General features: G+C 42.7%; 1 protein-coding gene across 2 annotated transcripts in view; it reads left to right on the forward strand.

Annotated features, from left to right (window-relative positions):
- LIMA1 (LIM domain and actin binding 1) overlaps nucleotides 1–14,759 on the forward strand; it is a 52,777-nt gene that overhangs the window by 11,626 nt on the left and 26,392 nt on the right. Inside the window, exons 3-4 of one of the 2 annotated variants that reach the window (XM_075851798.1) lie at nucleotides 6,042–6,087; nucleotides 14,320–14,718. In XM_075851798.1, the coding sequence (XP_075707913.1) occupies nucleotides 6,042–6,087; nucleotides 14,320–14,718 (445 nt within the window). The remainder of the gene's footprint in view (nucleotides 1–6,041; nucleotides 6,088–14,319; nucleotides 14,719–14,759) is intronic. The other variant, XM_075851799.1, reaches the window with a different exon arrangement.

Below are 14,759 nucleotides of genomic sequence, written 5' to 3' on the forward strand. Positions count from 1 at the left end.
TATATATATATAGTTGCGGTGTGAATATAGGAAAAAGCAATTTTAACATCTTTGTTTTAAATTCATCTTTTACACTACATAACGTTTTTAATTCTGCAGGTTGTTATAGTTGTGTAGATGCCTAATGTGTAAGTTACTTGTTTTTATATAATGTATGGGTAATAAAATCTATTTTATGCAATATAACGTTCAAAAAGGTGAAACAACCTGGGTCAGCGTTTTTTCAGATCCCAGCTGAACGCAAAAGGCTTCTGTAAGTACAGGAGCTGTAAGTTACAGCTCCTGTTAGAGTATGAGCTCTCCCAGGAGCGCTAATCAGCCTTTTCTACGGCAACGCCAAAAGATGTCGCTGTAGACTGGGGACGTGACCTGCCTTCAAGACAGTGGAAGGTGGTAAATTCTATACTAGTCGGAGGCCTCACTGTTGTGCTATTGCCAAGTACACAATGAGCTTCCATATTAAACGGTTTAGAAAACTCATTTTACGTTCACAGTAATGAAATTCCAATGTTGGGATAGACCAGGGGTCTCAAGCACGCGGGCCGCATGCGGCCCCTGGGGCTGTAATCTGCGGCCCGCGGGACACAGAGCCGCTAGTATCGGCTCTGCTCCGAGACTCTGGAATTCCCTGACATCGCTGTCCACATATGAACGGCGATGTCTGGTGCTTCCCCAGAGCCCCGAGCAGAGCGCTGGTGTCGACTCTCCTCCGGGACTCTGTGGAATTCCCTGACATCGCTGCCCATATATGGACAGTGTGTCAGGGTCTTCCCCAGAGCAGGTGTCCCAGTGATGTCAGCAGCACAGTTGGAGTCCCAGGAAGAGCCTACTAGCGCTCTGCCTGGGACTCCAGCTCTGGGCAAGCCCCTGACATCACTGGGGCAGCCTCTACAGAGGGCACTGGGGCAGCCTCTACAGAGGGCACTGGGGCAGCCTCTACAGAGGGCACTGGGGCAGCCTCTACAGAGGGCACTGGGGCAGCCTCTACAGAGGGCACTGGGGCAGCCTCTACAGAGGGCACTGGGGCAGCCTCTACAGAGGGCACTGGGGCAGCCTCTACAGAGGGCACTGGGGCAGCCTCTACAGAGGGCACTGGGGCAGCCTCTACAGAGGGCACTGGGGCAGCCTCTACAGAGGGCACTGGGGCAGCCTCTACAGAGGGCACTGGGGCAGCCTCTACAGAGGGCACTGGGGCAGCCTCTACAGAGGGCACTGGGGCAGCCTCTACAGAGGGCACTGGGGCAGCCTCTACAGAGGGCACTGGGGCAGCCTCTACAGAGGGCACTGGGGCAGCCTCTACAGAGGGCACTGGGGCAGCCTCTACAGAGGGCACTGGGGCAGCCTCTACAGAGGGCACTGGGGCAGCCTCTACAGAGGGCACTGGGGCAGCCTCTACAGAGGGCACTGGGGCAGCCTCTACAGAGGGCACTGGGGCAGCCTCTTACAAGTGGGTGTGAGACAGTATCTGAAGAGGACACTGTGGCCTTATCCACAGAGGGCGCTGTGGCCTTATCCACAGAGGGCGCTGTGGCCTTATCCACAGAGGGCGCTGTGGCCTTATCCACAGAGGGGCTGCCCAATCTTGACATGTGTGCTAACTGAGCCGCCGGACTGCAGTTAGCGACACTTAAGCTGGATTGTTGAAATAAGCACGTGGAGAAATATCTCAAATTTTAAACCTAGCGGTGTTATTATAGTAATGTAGTATTATTATAGTAGATCAAATAACTAATTGATTAACAATAATTTTGTATTGTATCAAATTTGAAAGTAATGCGGCCCATCGACTTCCCATTTTTTCTATATGCTGCCCACTTACCCGGCCGAGTTTGAGACCCCTGGGATAGACCATAAAGTGCTCCATGATTCGAGGTTGCTTGTACACTTCATATTTATTTTACCCCTTGTAATGTTTTACGTGACTAGGTAATACTAGTTTTTACCTCCCGTTACGATAGTTAATAATTCTGTGACATTCTCGCTGCAGCTACGTTAAAGGTTACTTATTACTTTCTTCATAATGTCCAGTGATGCCAGATTACCAAGTCTACCCTGGAGATGACATTGACCATATTGTATGAAAATGCAGAGCTTAGAAATAAGTAAAGAACGTGGCCATTATGTACCACCGGTCCCCACAGCTCTTAATGAGGTGTGGCATGCCTTCCAAGCATCCTAGATTCAGCTGGATACTAGTTATCCTTGTTTCCCACAACGTGTTTATGTCCAGGCAGAAATATAGTCTACCTCAGATTGCTTCTTCCGGGAAGACATTCTCCTATGCAGATCAGCAAGGAAGTAAGTGTGCAGGAGCCATCTTTGAACCTTCTTGTGGCAGACTATACCAAATTTTATAGGATACTTAAAACTCTGCTTGACGGTAAAATATTACAGAAAGACCTAGATAAGCTGGCAGCATGGCCAAAAAATATGGCAGATAAAATACTAATGCATATACATTATATAGAATAAAACTGGGGATAATGGAACAAAAGAAGGACCTGGGTATTCTGGTTACAAGTAAGCTAGCCATCATTACTCAATGTCAAAAAGCAGCTGCAAAAGCAAATGGGTTTTTAGGGTGTATAAGAAGAGATAAAAAAAAGTGATTCAAATTTAATATTACCCCTCTATAAATGCCTTGTAAGGCCACATCTTGAATATAGGGGTCAACTGTAAAATGGATATAGTAGAACTGGAGAGGGTTCAAAGGTAGGTGACTAGATTATTAAATGGGATGGAAGATCTCTAAGGGCCTGTTCACATCAGTGTTCGCGTTCCGTCGGAGGTATTAGTCGGGTGAACCCCTCAACGGAAAGCCAAATGGAAACATTTTAACGACGGAATCTATAGCGGAGTCGACTGCGCTTTCGCTTCCGTCGGTTAACCGGAAACCTGCTGGAATGGTGACGAAGGGAAACAATTAGCGATGTTTCCGTCACCATTGATATCAATGGTGACTGAAACGGAAGCTGTGGTTTCACTTTCTGTTGCGGTGTTCACCCGATGGAAACCTCCGACGGAACCCCGGAACGGAAAGCGAACGGTGATGTGAACAGGCCCTTACAACAAAACGCTGCGGAATTTCCATAGAGAGTTCATTTGCGGAAATTCCAGTGTTTACGCTATGTGGGAACCCGTCCTTAGAGGTGATCTTATTAACATGTAAATGTGTGGTCAATACAAAGAACTAGCACCTGATCGGTTTTTCCAAGGTCTTTATGAAGGAACAGGGACCTCCTTTACGTGTGAAAGAAAGACATTTCGGACATTAATATAGTAAATGGTTCTTTACAGTGAAGGCCCTTTTTTACACTGGACAATTATAAGGCAAACTAGGTAGGGTTCATGTGAGTTCTTGTTCCCGTCTCTGTGTAAACACTGCAACTATCAGCCGATGAACGAGCAAACGCTCATTCATCTGCTGATTGGCATCGTTTATGCTGCACTAAATACTATCGTTGTCAGCCGCACATTTCCCTGTGTAAACGGGGAGATGTGCTGCCGACATCATAGAAATATGAGGACGATAGATCGTGGTAAGGATCGCTCGTCCTCCTACATAACCAATCTTTGGTCCTTGTGAAAGGAGCAAACAAATGCCGATCAACAGGCCATGTAAGAGGACCTTTATTTAGAGAAGTTAAACTATAGGATGCCCTACCCCAAGAGGTAGTAATGGCAGATACTATGTCGGCATTTAAAAAAGGGATAGATTATTTACTGAGGAATGGCATTGAGGGTTATATCTAATCTAGCAATGAAAGACTTGTAATTGAGTGAGAAAGGTTAAACATTTTTTTTTTTTTTCTTTCCAACCTATGTAAGAGACAGGAGTGTGGAAAGAGAAGTGTCTGCTTCTTGGGGGCCCTTGTTGCACAGTGGGAATTTGCATGCTACCCCCACCATATTTACTCTTTTGGATTGGATATTGATCACTGGTGGACCAACATGCCCAATCCGTTTTCTTTTTGTTGTTGATACAGTTTGTGATCCTTTTGTGCCTCTTAAATTATCTTTTGATCAGCAAAAAAGGATGATTATTATTGTACCACATTTCGATCTCTGGACAATATTTGGGAAATCCGAAACCCTGGGACTTAGCTGGTGTTACCTGCATAGTAAAGGATAGAGGGGATGTCACGGTCCTCTAAAAGAAGGCGGGTAATTTCAACTGCGGCTTGGGATAGGGAAAAAAATGCATCAAACTGTATATCAAATAGTCGAATATACAACAACTTCACCAAAATGACTTATTTTATTAACTCTTGCACTTAAAATAGAACACCGAATTCTAGTAATAGATTTTATACTGTATATATTCCTTGTACATATGGCAGACCTGTTTATCCTCCCTGTCTTGGCTAAAGGACATATGAATAAATGATTACATAAATCTTAGACCGTCTGTAGTGTTTCTATAGGACAAAGACTGGTGAATGTGGATCTATGTACCGTTGAGTCACGTTTCTAACAAAATGTGACCTGCATCCTCTGAAATAGTGTACAAGGAACACGCCAACTCCTTTATCTGCTCTAAGTATTTCTAGTACGCACCTTACCTCCCTACACAAACTTTAAGGCGGGGTTCACACAGGGATTTCTGGTGGCTGAAAACATGTAGAAAATTCATGAATCCTGGCCTTGGTTTGCTGAAAAAAGTCTGTCGTACAAAGTGCCACAGATAACAATGGAATTTTTTGGGCAGATATTCTCATTGTCTGGACACAACCTGTTAAAAAAATTAAAAAATCTGCTGTGGTGGTTGTGGGATTACAGATTAATACAAATATTTCATAAACTTGTTTACGTGGGTCAATTTGTCTATGCGAATAACAGATTGTAGTCTGAATGACTCCCGCAAATATCAGACTCCTACAGCTGAAAGCCACTTGTTTACTGGACCGAACCACCGCTATATGACATGTCTGAGAGCACAACGTTTTTCTCAAGCTCTGGATCCAATGGATTATACTTGAGAACGATCCCTTCGCATCGTTTACAAAGGGATTATCACTATAAACTGTAAGGATTAATCAGAATATACTTGTATCCTGTAAATCCAGCCTTAACGTGAATGCCTTCCCTTTTTTAATTCAAAAAAGTTCAAAAGTCTGTTCTGATTTCTTAGTGTCTTTATAGAGGTCAGAGCTTTTTCTGGTACAGAACGCTAAATCTCCTGTATAGACATAGATTTGAAAGATACCATGCATACAGCGGTCAATAGAGATCCGAAAACTGCATACTTCTATATATTGAACTCAATGGGTGAGACAGCATGCAGTAAAGATCCCTTTACACCGGCCAATATGGGCCGTGAAAACAAGCGCTTGTCAATGAGACTGCTCTTTGATTGGCGCTCGTTTGCTCCTTTCACAAGTTACTACGATTTCTCATCCCCATGCGTTTGCATCATGTCGGCAGCAGATCTCCCTATTTACACAAGATCAGCTGCCAACAACCATAAAATGTATCGCTGTATAAAAGATGCGATCAGGCGATGAACGAGCGTTTCCCTGTTTATCGGATGACCGTTTCCCTGTTTACACAGCGCAATGATCGGCAACAAGTGTTCATATGAACACATTTGTCTGATTTTTATTGGCCCATGTAAAAGGGCCTTAAACTGTCGTGCTCCCTCAGGTGTCATCTCAGATGAACAGCATCTTAACTTCTTTAAATCCAATATGAAACCTCTTTGGTATGACCACCCAAATTGCAGTGAAAGTGGTCTTCTAGGGGAGTGGTCCTCTTTAAAGCAAAGGCCAATATACACAGAAAATTAATCGCAGAATAATCTGGTCTAGTTGTTGGTGGTTGGTTTTCTCAAAAAGGTGGTCTTCATTGTATGTCTATTGAGGGGACTTGGAGCTCCGTTGTCCTGATACGCTATAAAAATGTATTAAGAAATTAGCAAAGAATTTTAGATATAAAAAACATGATAAAAATGTGGAGAGTCACTTTAAAGATTAAATGTTCTATTTTAAATGAGGTTATTTTCAGGTATAGTCAATGTCTATATAATTGTTCTTCTTTTACAGATATCAGAAAGCCGCTGAAGAAGCCAGTCAGGATAAGAAGAGAACTGTAAGTAACATTTGGATCATGCGTACAGGATCTGTCATGGCGGAACGGATTCCCTTATACAGCTTGTGACTCAGAAGCTCCCGTCACTAATAACAAATCTGATTGACAGCTCTAGTCTCTTCACCCACCGTTTGTGAATTCCTGCTCCCAGTAATGGTGATGGCCTCTATTACCTTAAAGAGGCTCTGTCACCAGATTATCAAATCCCTATCTCCTATTGCATGTGATCGGCGCTGCAATGTAGATAACAGCAACGTTATTGTTTGTTTTTTTTTTTTAAACGATCATTTTTGGCTAAGTTATGAGCAATTTTATATTTATGCAAATGAGACTTTCTAATGGACAACTGGGCGTGTATTGTGTTTTTAGCAACTGGGCGTGTTTACGTCTTTCACTGCACAATCACACTGTGCTGTGGATCATGCTGGGCTGGAACAATGAGAAGTGTAGGACACTGATTGGTCAGCCTCATACACTCCTGTACAACGCCCAGTTGCTAAAAAGTAAAAACACGCCCAGTTGTCCATTGAGAATCTCATTAGCATAAAACTAAACTAGCTCATAACTTGCTCAAAAATGATCGTTTTTCAAAATAAAAACCACTTATCTACATTACAGCGCCAATCAGATTATGTAGGAGATAGGGCACTTATAATCTGGTGACAGAGCTTTGCTGCAGGTTATACTTTACATATGGGGTGAGCTGTATTTTCTGGAAAAGCAATAGCTCGAGTCACAAAGGGGGAAACGTGCATTAAGCAATTGTGCCGACCTGACAAATCCTCTTAAATATTTTACTCATTGGTCTCTGCTCCTCAGCAAATGTGGAAATTTAGCTGTTGAGGAATAAGTATTTTTCAATAAGTGTTTACATTTCTTACATTGGGTGAGGGCGTTGAGAGGTTCTTATGATAAAACAGTACTAGTTAAAGAAGACGATAAACCAAGTACAGAGCTGATATGAAGTACATGAAATTCTCCCGTCATCCATAGCGCAGGACTCCTAATGAATTTAGACTGATCTGGTTTGAGAAGTAACTTCCTTAATGTTGGAAGCTTTAGACAATAATGTGAATTAAACTGCCAAATGTATCTTGTAATCCTTTTAATATTGAATATCTGCAACTTTTCACATTTTTTTTTTCTTTCTTGCAAAAATAATCCACCATCTGTTCCTCTTTATACATCATAGTATGATTATACATTTACTTCTGAGCGGATATTCTGTGCTTCCATCTAATGTCATTTCCTCTGATTTTATTTTCATGGTTTGATAATACAAGTTTTATGTTAGTTTCCGTATTCTATTTTCCCTCCTTTTTTTATTTTATTTTTCCATTTAAAATTTTAACAGCTTTTAGCAAGTGAACTTGTTTAAAATATATTTACAGTGAAGGATGAGCAGCTTGTGATTTTCACCGACTATCAAGATTTGCTTATTAATAATGTGATTTGAAACTAGACAGAAAAAAAGTGGATTACCCACACAATCTCCATAGACCCTATCGCTGGCTTTTCATAAAGGCATTCACTGTGGAGGCACCATGTAACTAGATCCTTGCAGGGATATAATGCATGGTATAATAGGAGCTTGTCAAGCTATTTAGGATGGGATTGTCAATGGACTGCTGACTGTTTCCAATAAAAAAACAATACTTGCAGAATTTTTAATGCAGCCGTATTATATAGAGCTGCCATTGAGGATTAGGACTATCAGGATTAGGACTAGTTTAGGTGTCTGCAAAGTTGCTGTAAACTGTAAAATGAAGGAGAAAGGTGAACCAACTGTTAAGAGGATCTGTCACCGGTTTAATAATTCTCTATCTCCTAACTAATCTAATAGGCGCTGTGATTCTGATAACTAGTGTAATTTATTTTTTTTCTCAAACTTTTATTTGCAAAGTTATAAGCCTTTTTCTAAATATGCTAATGTGGCTCTAATAGCCAAACAGGAGGTGACTCTTTCTTTTCACTCTGAGCGGTGTAATGTTTTCTGTATGACACTGTCCAATCCGCATACAGCTTCTCCCCCTTCCCTGCCCAGCAATACAGCATGATCATATAGTACATAGCTTCCGTTCCCGACTGTGTATTCAACTGGTGACATCTCCAGTTGTGTCGCAGCTAGAACTGAGATACTGTCATGAAAGATTAGAATCTCCTCTTTCATATGACACCAGAACTGCTGTTGTAGGTGGTCCACAGCTTGAGATATGGCTGTTTTGATCCCCCCCCCCCCCTACCCTCCATACCGTGTGAAGCAGATTCATGCTGATATTACAGCAGCTGTGAGCTCCTTCTCAGGAGAATCACTGGTGTTGACACCCACTTATCTAGTATAGCCCCATTTGCATATTTAGAAAAAAGCCCAACTTTTAATCTTGGTGGGACACCATTTTTCCAGCGTTATCAGTGTGACAAGATTAGCTAGGAGATGGGGCATTAAAAAACTAGTGACAGATCCTCTTTAAAGGGGTGAGGCTTCGTTCACATCTGTGTCAGAGTCCCGTTGTGGCTTCCCGTCAGAGCGGGACCCTGATTGAAACACCGTCTGTCAAAACGACGGAGCCCTTGCACAACGTGGACAAACTGGAACCATTGGCACCGGATCTGTCACCATCGAAATCAATGGTGATGGAAACTGATCCCATGGTTTCCGTTTGTGTCAGTCAGGACTCCGTTCCGATGGAAAGCTCAATCGGAACGGAGTCCTGACGCAGTTGTGAACGAATCCTTATCTGGGGACCATAAATAACAAACAAAAAAAATATAACATTTGTGGAATTCGCATTACACATTGCTGATCTCACTTCAGCCTGCACAAAATCAAAATTAGTTTTTTGCGTTACTCCCCACACAAGTTCCATCAAGTTCCTACTTTCCCCTCCACTCAATCATGCATGCCCACCCTCCGCTCTGCACATTTCCTTATCTACAGCAGCCATCATTCCCAGCGCTGTGTGAGATGCGCTCTTACAATGCACATGCGCAGGGAAAACGAGACCGTACTGTGGAAGAAGGTGGCTGGCTTACTACTTCAACTTTTGCCCCAGTGCCAGTCCCCTTGCTGTCATGTGCTTCGATGTTGCGCCGACACACAGGGAGGAAGAAGTTTCTTGATCACTTGGGACTGTGTCGGCGCGTCATCAAAGCAGAAAGAAGTTCTGAACTTCCGGGACCATGTGACCGAATTTTCACTTGGAAAATCGGCGCACAACCAAACTACAGGCATATTTGTAAGTCTCCTAATTTTATGTTACTACATTGCCATAACATTTTCTGGCACTGGATAACCCCTTTTAAGTCCTGTCCGCAAACAACAAAAGTGTGATAATAGTGTTAAAACAAATGAAAGCCAAACATTCCTCCAAGTTTTACAAGCGGTTTGCCCCTATTAAAGTCAGTTGTGCATGTTGTATGGCCTGGCGCCACACAAGTACATTAACACCAAGTGTGAGCAAACTCCTAAATTCACATTCCTCATTTATCAGGGAATGACTGTACTGCCAGAAACCCCTTTTATTTATGCAGGATGAAATGGGGAGTTGCTGAAACACCATTTCTTTAATGTTGCTTATATAGCACCAACATTCGGCAGCACTGTACATAAATTGTGATCGCAATCCCTCACAATCTAAATTCCCTATCTCAAAGGCAGCACTACACTATAGGGCCAATTTCATAGGAAGCCATATAACCTGTATAATGTTTTTTACTAGCTGCCTGTACAATATAGAGCCTTGTTAACCCATCAGCACATTACAAGCATTGACAGACTGAAGGGTCAGTTGTATGGGGCCGTAAATGGTATTCCAAAGACTTGAGGCCTTACTGTACCCCCGTATACTTTTTTTATTTTGTTTGATTCCATACAGATTAAAAATTGTGGCATGTTCTGTCGGTTGCTGTACTATGGAGGTATTGTCCTCCTAGAGGGGAATATCTCCAACATACGGTGCTGCTTGGAGCACCTCATGGCAGCGCACGGAGTTCTTGCGACTGTAAAGGCCCTTTCACACTGACAAATTATCAGGCAAATGAGCGTTTGTAGAACGCTAGTTGCCGATAATTGCCCTGTGTAAAAGGGCAGTGATCAGCAGGTGAACGACCAAACTCTATCGTATCGTTTTAAAAGTAAATTTTTATCATTGGCAGCACATCTCCCTGTGTAAACGGGGAGACGCACTGCTGACATGATGTATGGTGACGAGCGATCGGAGTAATGAGCACTCATCCCCATACATAGCTCCTTGTGACAGGAGCAAAGGAGCGCCGATCAACGAGCTGTCTCGTTGATCGGCGCTCGTTGCAGCGGCCACAATGGGCTGGTGTAAGAGGACCTTAATACAGAGCCTCTGGGGACTTTGTGTGCTGCCCTACAGCCTCCTGCACAAGGCAACCAGGTAACTTGAATTTCCCTACAGTTCAACAGGTCATATGAAAACTGTAGCTGAAGGAGAAGTCTTATAACACTAAAATTATGCTTAGAGAAATAGCAATGTCTTTCTTTTTTAAAAACAACAAAAAATGTACATACATACATACATACATACATACATACATACATACCTCAAAATCAAATGAACACATCACTCCAACATACCTATATACTAGGCCATGTTCTTGTTACTAGAGGATGAATCAGTTCCCCAAATTGAATGTAGAAAAACCATAGAACAGAATAACGGCACCAGGACTTCAGAGTAGATGAAATAGGGTGGATTTATTCACCTTAGGTGAGCGACGTTTGTGTTCGTCACAGAACCTCTCTCTCAAGCTACTAAAAACTGCACACAGTGTCAAGTATAAATAGGCAGTACACACAATAATTATTCAAAGCCTAATATACATTCTGTAAAAAAACTGTTGTATAAATCTAAATTCCATCACAAATCAATCGACCAGTATTTAGAATGTACGGTTTACATAGTGAGTACATATATCCATCACATAATAAACGTGAACATATCTTAAGGGCTTGTTTACACGAACGTGATAGAAGTCTGTGCAACGCGCGTGATTTTCACTCGTGTCGTACGGACCTATATTGGTCTATGGGGCAGTGCAGACAGTCCGTGATTTTTGCGCAACGTGAGTCCGCTGCGTAAAACTCACGACATGTCCTATATATCTGCGTTGTTCGCGCATCACGCACCCATTGATGTCAATGGGTGCGTGAAAATCACATGCCACACAGAAGCACTTCCGTGGGACGAGCGTGATTCGCGCAACAGCTGTCAAACTAAATGTAAACAAAAGCACCACGTGCTTTTCTGTCTACAAACATCCAAACGGAGTGTCATAATGATGGCGGCTGCGCGAAAATCACACAGCCGCGCATCATACGGGGCACACGCTCTTGTGAATCCGGCCTAGAAGTGATAGTGGGTTAATGAGCAATTATGGCTAAATTGGAGCAGGGCAGAGGCCAATCAAATTCCGTACATAAATATGATTCTTATAAACAGGAACATTTTGTACATTACCCGTCCCACATGCATCCTGGGTTCAGCGTTCGCGTCTTTACTGCGCATGATCCAAGATGGCGTTCAAACTGGAAATCCGGTCAAATGGAACGCAAACATCAGGGAAATCGCTATTGCGCAAACGTAGAACTTGCGATCCGGCCGCTGTGCGCATTTGCGGACTACGGAACTGATGCAGGATGCATGTGGGACGGGTAATGCACAAAATGTTCCTTTTGTTCACGTTTATTATGTGATGGATATATGTACGCGCTATGTAAACAGTACATTCTAAATACTGGTCGTTTGATATGTGATGGAATTTGTTTATACAACAGTTTTTGTTTTTTTACATAATGTATATTAGGCTTTGAATAATTATTGTGTGTACTACCTATTTATACTTGACACCGGGTGCAGTTTTTAGTAGCTTGAGAGAGAGATTCTGTTTTGAACTGAAACGTTGATCATTTGAGGTGAATAAATCCACCCTATTTCATCTGCTCTGACGTCCTGGTGCCGGTACTTTGTTTTGTTATATGGATGGATGGATAGATATTTAATTGTAATTATTTTAAACTGTATGTTGTGATATCATGCTGGTTAGGGTCTTAATCGTGACCTCTGCCCATAAAGTTGTCAGTGGTAACATCAGAATGGCTGCAAATAACAGGGAACATAAGTGTTGAATTCTTGGTAGTTTCCCAGTCCAGTCTTTAATCATGAAGGTGGAAACCCCCAGCTAAGGACATGTCCGCTCCAGGAGCTTTATGTTTTATCTCTTCTGAGAAATGGAGATCTCATCAGAAAGTCAGCATTGCCCTAGAGCCGCTGAAAGCTAGATGAGGCCATTGTAGTGTACGTCTTCTCCACAGGGCTGCTCTATGATTAATCGCATGACATTATCACTTAGGCGTCTTGTACAGAGAGGTGACAGACATTCCGGCGGTGGTCAGTGGGGGGTAAGAGGACGGTGGTGAGCTGTAATCCCGTGGAGACTGATTGCTTTAGAAGTGACATTTTCTTATCTGATAACGTACGACCTGGGAGAATAATAAGATTTTCCCTTTATAGGAATGCTGACCTTTTAATCCTGTAAATAAGTTTTTTGTTTTTTTTATATTCTTGATTAAATCAAAGCTGTCATCTGTGAAGCACTAGACCAGTTTCTATTGAGCCAGATCTTTGGCGCTATCGTCTAGGTAGAGGCAGATTATTGCAGTATCACCTGGGCCAAGGTAGATGTGGATAATGGGATATATTCATGCAAAAATGACGCTAGACATGGCTGCCTTACTATGCAAACAAACTCATTCTGCCGTTTTTCTTTTATTTTTTATTAGAGAGCAAATCCTATGCTGTGTGCATTCATTGCACATCACAGCTGGGGGCGTCGGCACTAATACACATCTTGCCCAGGGGCATCATGTCTAAAACTACCTATGCACAATAGATATTAGACAGCCACTCCATTGCCAGCAATCGGCTCTGTGATCTGGGCTTCTATTGTATAAATTATGCCGCAATTCATTTGCGCATGGCAGTGGTGCACATCTGTCATTTGCCGGACGACTTTCCAAGTATGCCAATTACTTTATCTTATATCAACCCAAAAAAAAATCAAACGGAACAAATCGTCTTTTCTACAGATACCTGCGTTCGGTTTACGTTTTGTCACTTTTTTTTTTTTTTTTTTTGTGTCACAGTAGGCAGAAAATGGCCTGTTGGCCTTTTTCGGCATCTGAAATAGCTAGTGTCTGGCCAGCTTTACTTGTCCTGATTTGTGGTAGGGGTATCTTCTGTGAATAGGTAGCCCAGATATTGCTGGGCCAATACTGCAGCTATACTTTTGTTTCCAGAGCAGCCTGGTGGTCTTGCCATTAGGGTCTTTCACTGAGGAAGCAACAAAGATGGTGCTGCTTCTTTGGCATGTAATGAGGTGAGAGACTTAGGGTTACAATCCCGATATAGCTGCTAATCGCCTCTAATTCTATAAAGCCTGGCAGGCTGTCGCTGCAGCTACACTCGACTGGTAGCTCTTCCAGGCAAAGGCCGCAGTGATGCAGCGAAAACAGGTATACCGACTTGTGTAGTGCTTTTCTTGGGCATCAGTCTGCCCCCCATCTAAGTATGTTTATTCTTCTGTGCACTTCTTGACTTGCACATTGGTTTCTAGTGCACTACTCCGGGCAGTAATCTCTCGCCCACATTACAGCATCTCACTGCCATTCTCAGTATCTTCCCATTTACTGCTTTGATCATGCACCCCAAATTTTCTTCTGCATGTCTTGATTTCCACTGGCACAAATCCATATTTCTTCCTGGTTTTAGTTTTGACGTTGATTTGGTAACCTATATTTTTATTTGAAATGTTTTGCATTGTTTTTTTTTATTCTGTAGTAAATCTTTCTGTTGTCAGCATAAACCAAACTGGACAAGAGGACAAATGTAACTTCTTTGACTTTTCTGTCTCATCTCATGGCTTCTTCCTTGTTACAGGAGTTACTTTCTCATCATTATTTTCGTCTTGTTCTTCCCATCTGTTTGCCCATATAAGGACATCCTCCTCATTTTCCCCTTAAACTTCCTGCCCAAACTTTCCTCCGCCTCTTATCCCCCTGGGCTTTTTTTTTTTCTTTTTTACATGTGGCATAGACCAAATTTTTCTTAGCAGCTGTCTGGATGTGGATCTGCCGTCTGGCTTTTTTTTTTCTTTTCCTGACTTCGAGAACCACTTCCTTACTCATCCACTTTATGTTCTCTCTAGAACACAGAAACTCTTCCGTCCTCTTTTAATCGAGGGTCCCTGAGCGTGTTGAGGAAGAAGTGGGAGAAACCTGGTCCTGTTGCTCGGACAGAAATTAAGCATACTAGCAGCTTTGCCATAAGGCAGAGGGGGAGCAGTCCTAAGACTGAAACAGTCCCTCCGGTCTATTCTGAGGTCGAAACCACCACGATCCGCTCTCCAGTGAAGGAACAAAGCCGCTTCCGCTATCCCAGTGCCTCAGAAGTTCACTCTTCCTTCACTGAGGTTGAAAACATGGAACATGATTTGGAGACTGCAAAGTTGGACACCCCTGAGCCTTCTCCGAAGATTGAGAAGTTTAATGTCCCTTTAAACAGCCTGAAGATGATGTTTGAGAAAGGTGAAGCTGCTAACCATAAGGTAAGACTTGAGCGTAATGTTAGAGGAAATCCCTCAGTGCT

The sequence above is a fragment of the Rhinoderma darwinii genome, chromosome 2 (assembly GCF_050947455.1).
Source record: "Rhinoderma darwinii isolate aRhiDar2 chromosome 2, aRhiDar2.hap1, whole genome shotgun sequence".
NCBI lineage: Eukaryota > Metazoa > Chordata > Amphibia > Anura > Rhinodermatidae > Rhinoderma > Rhinoderma darwinii.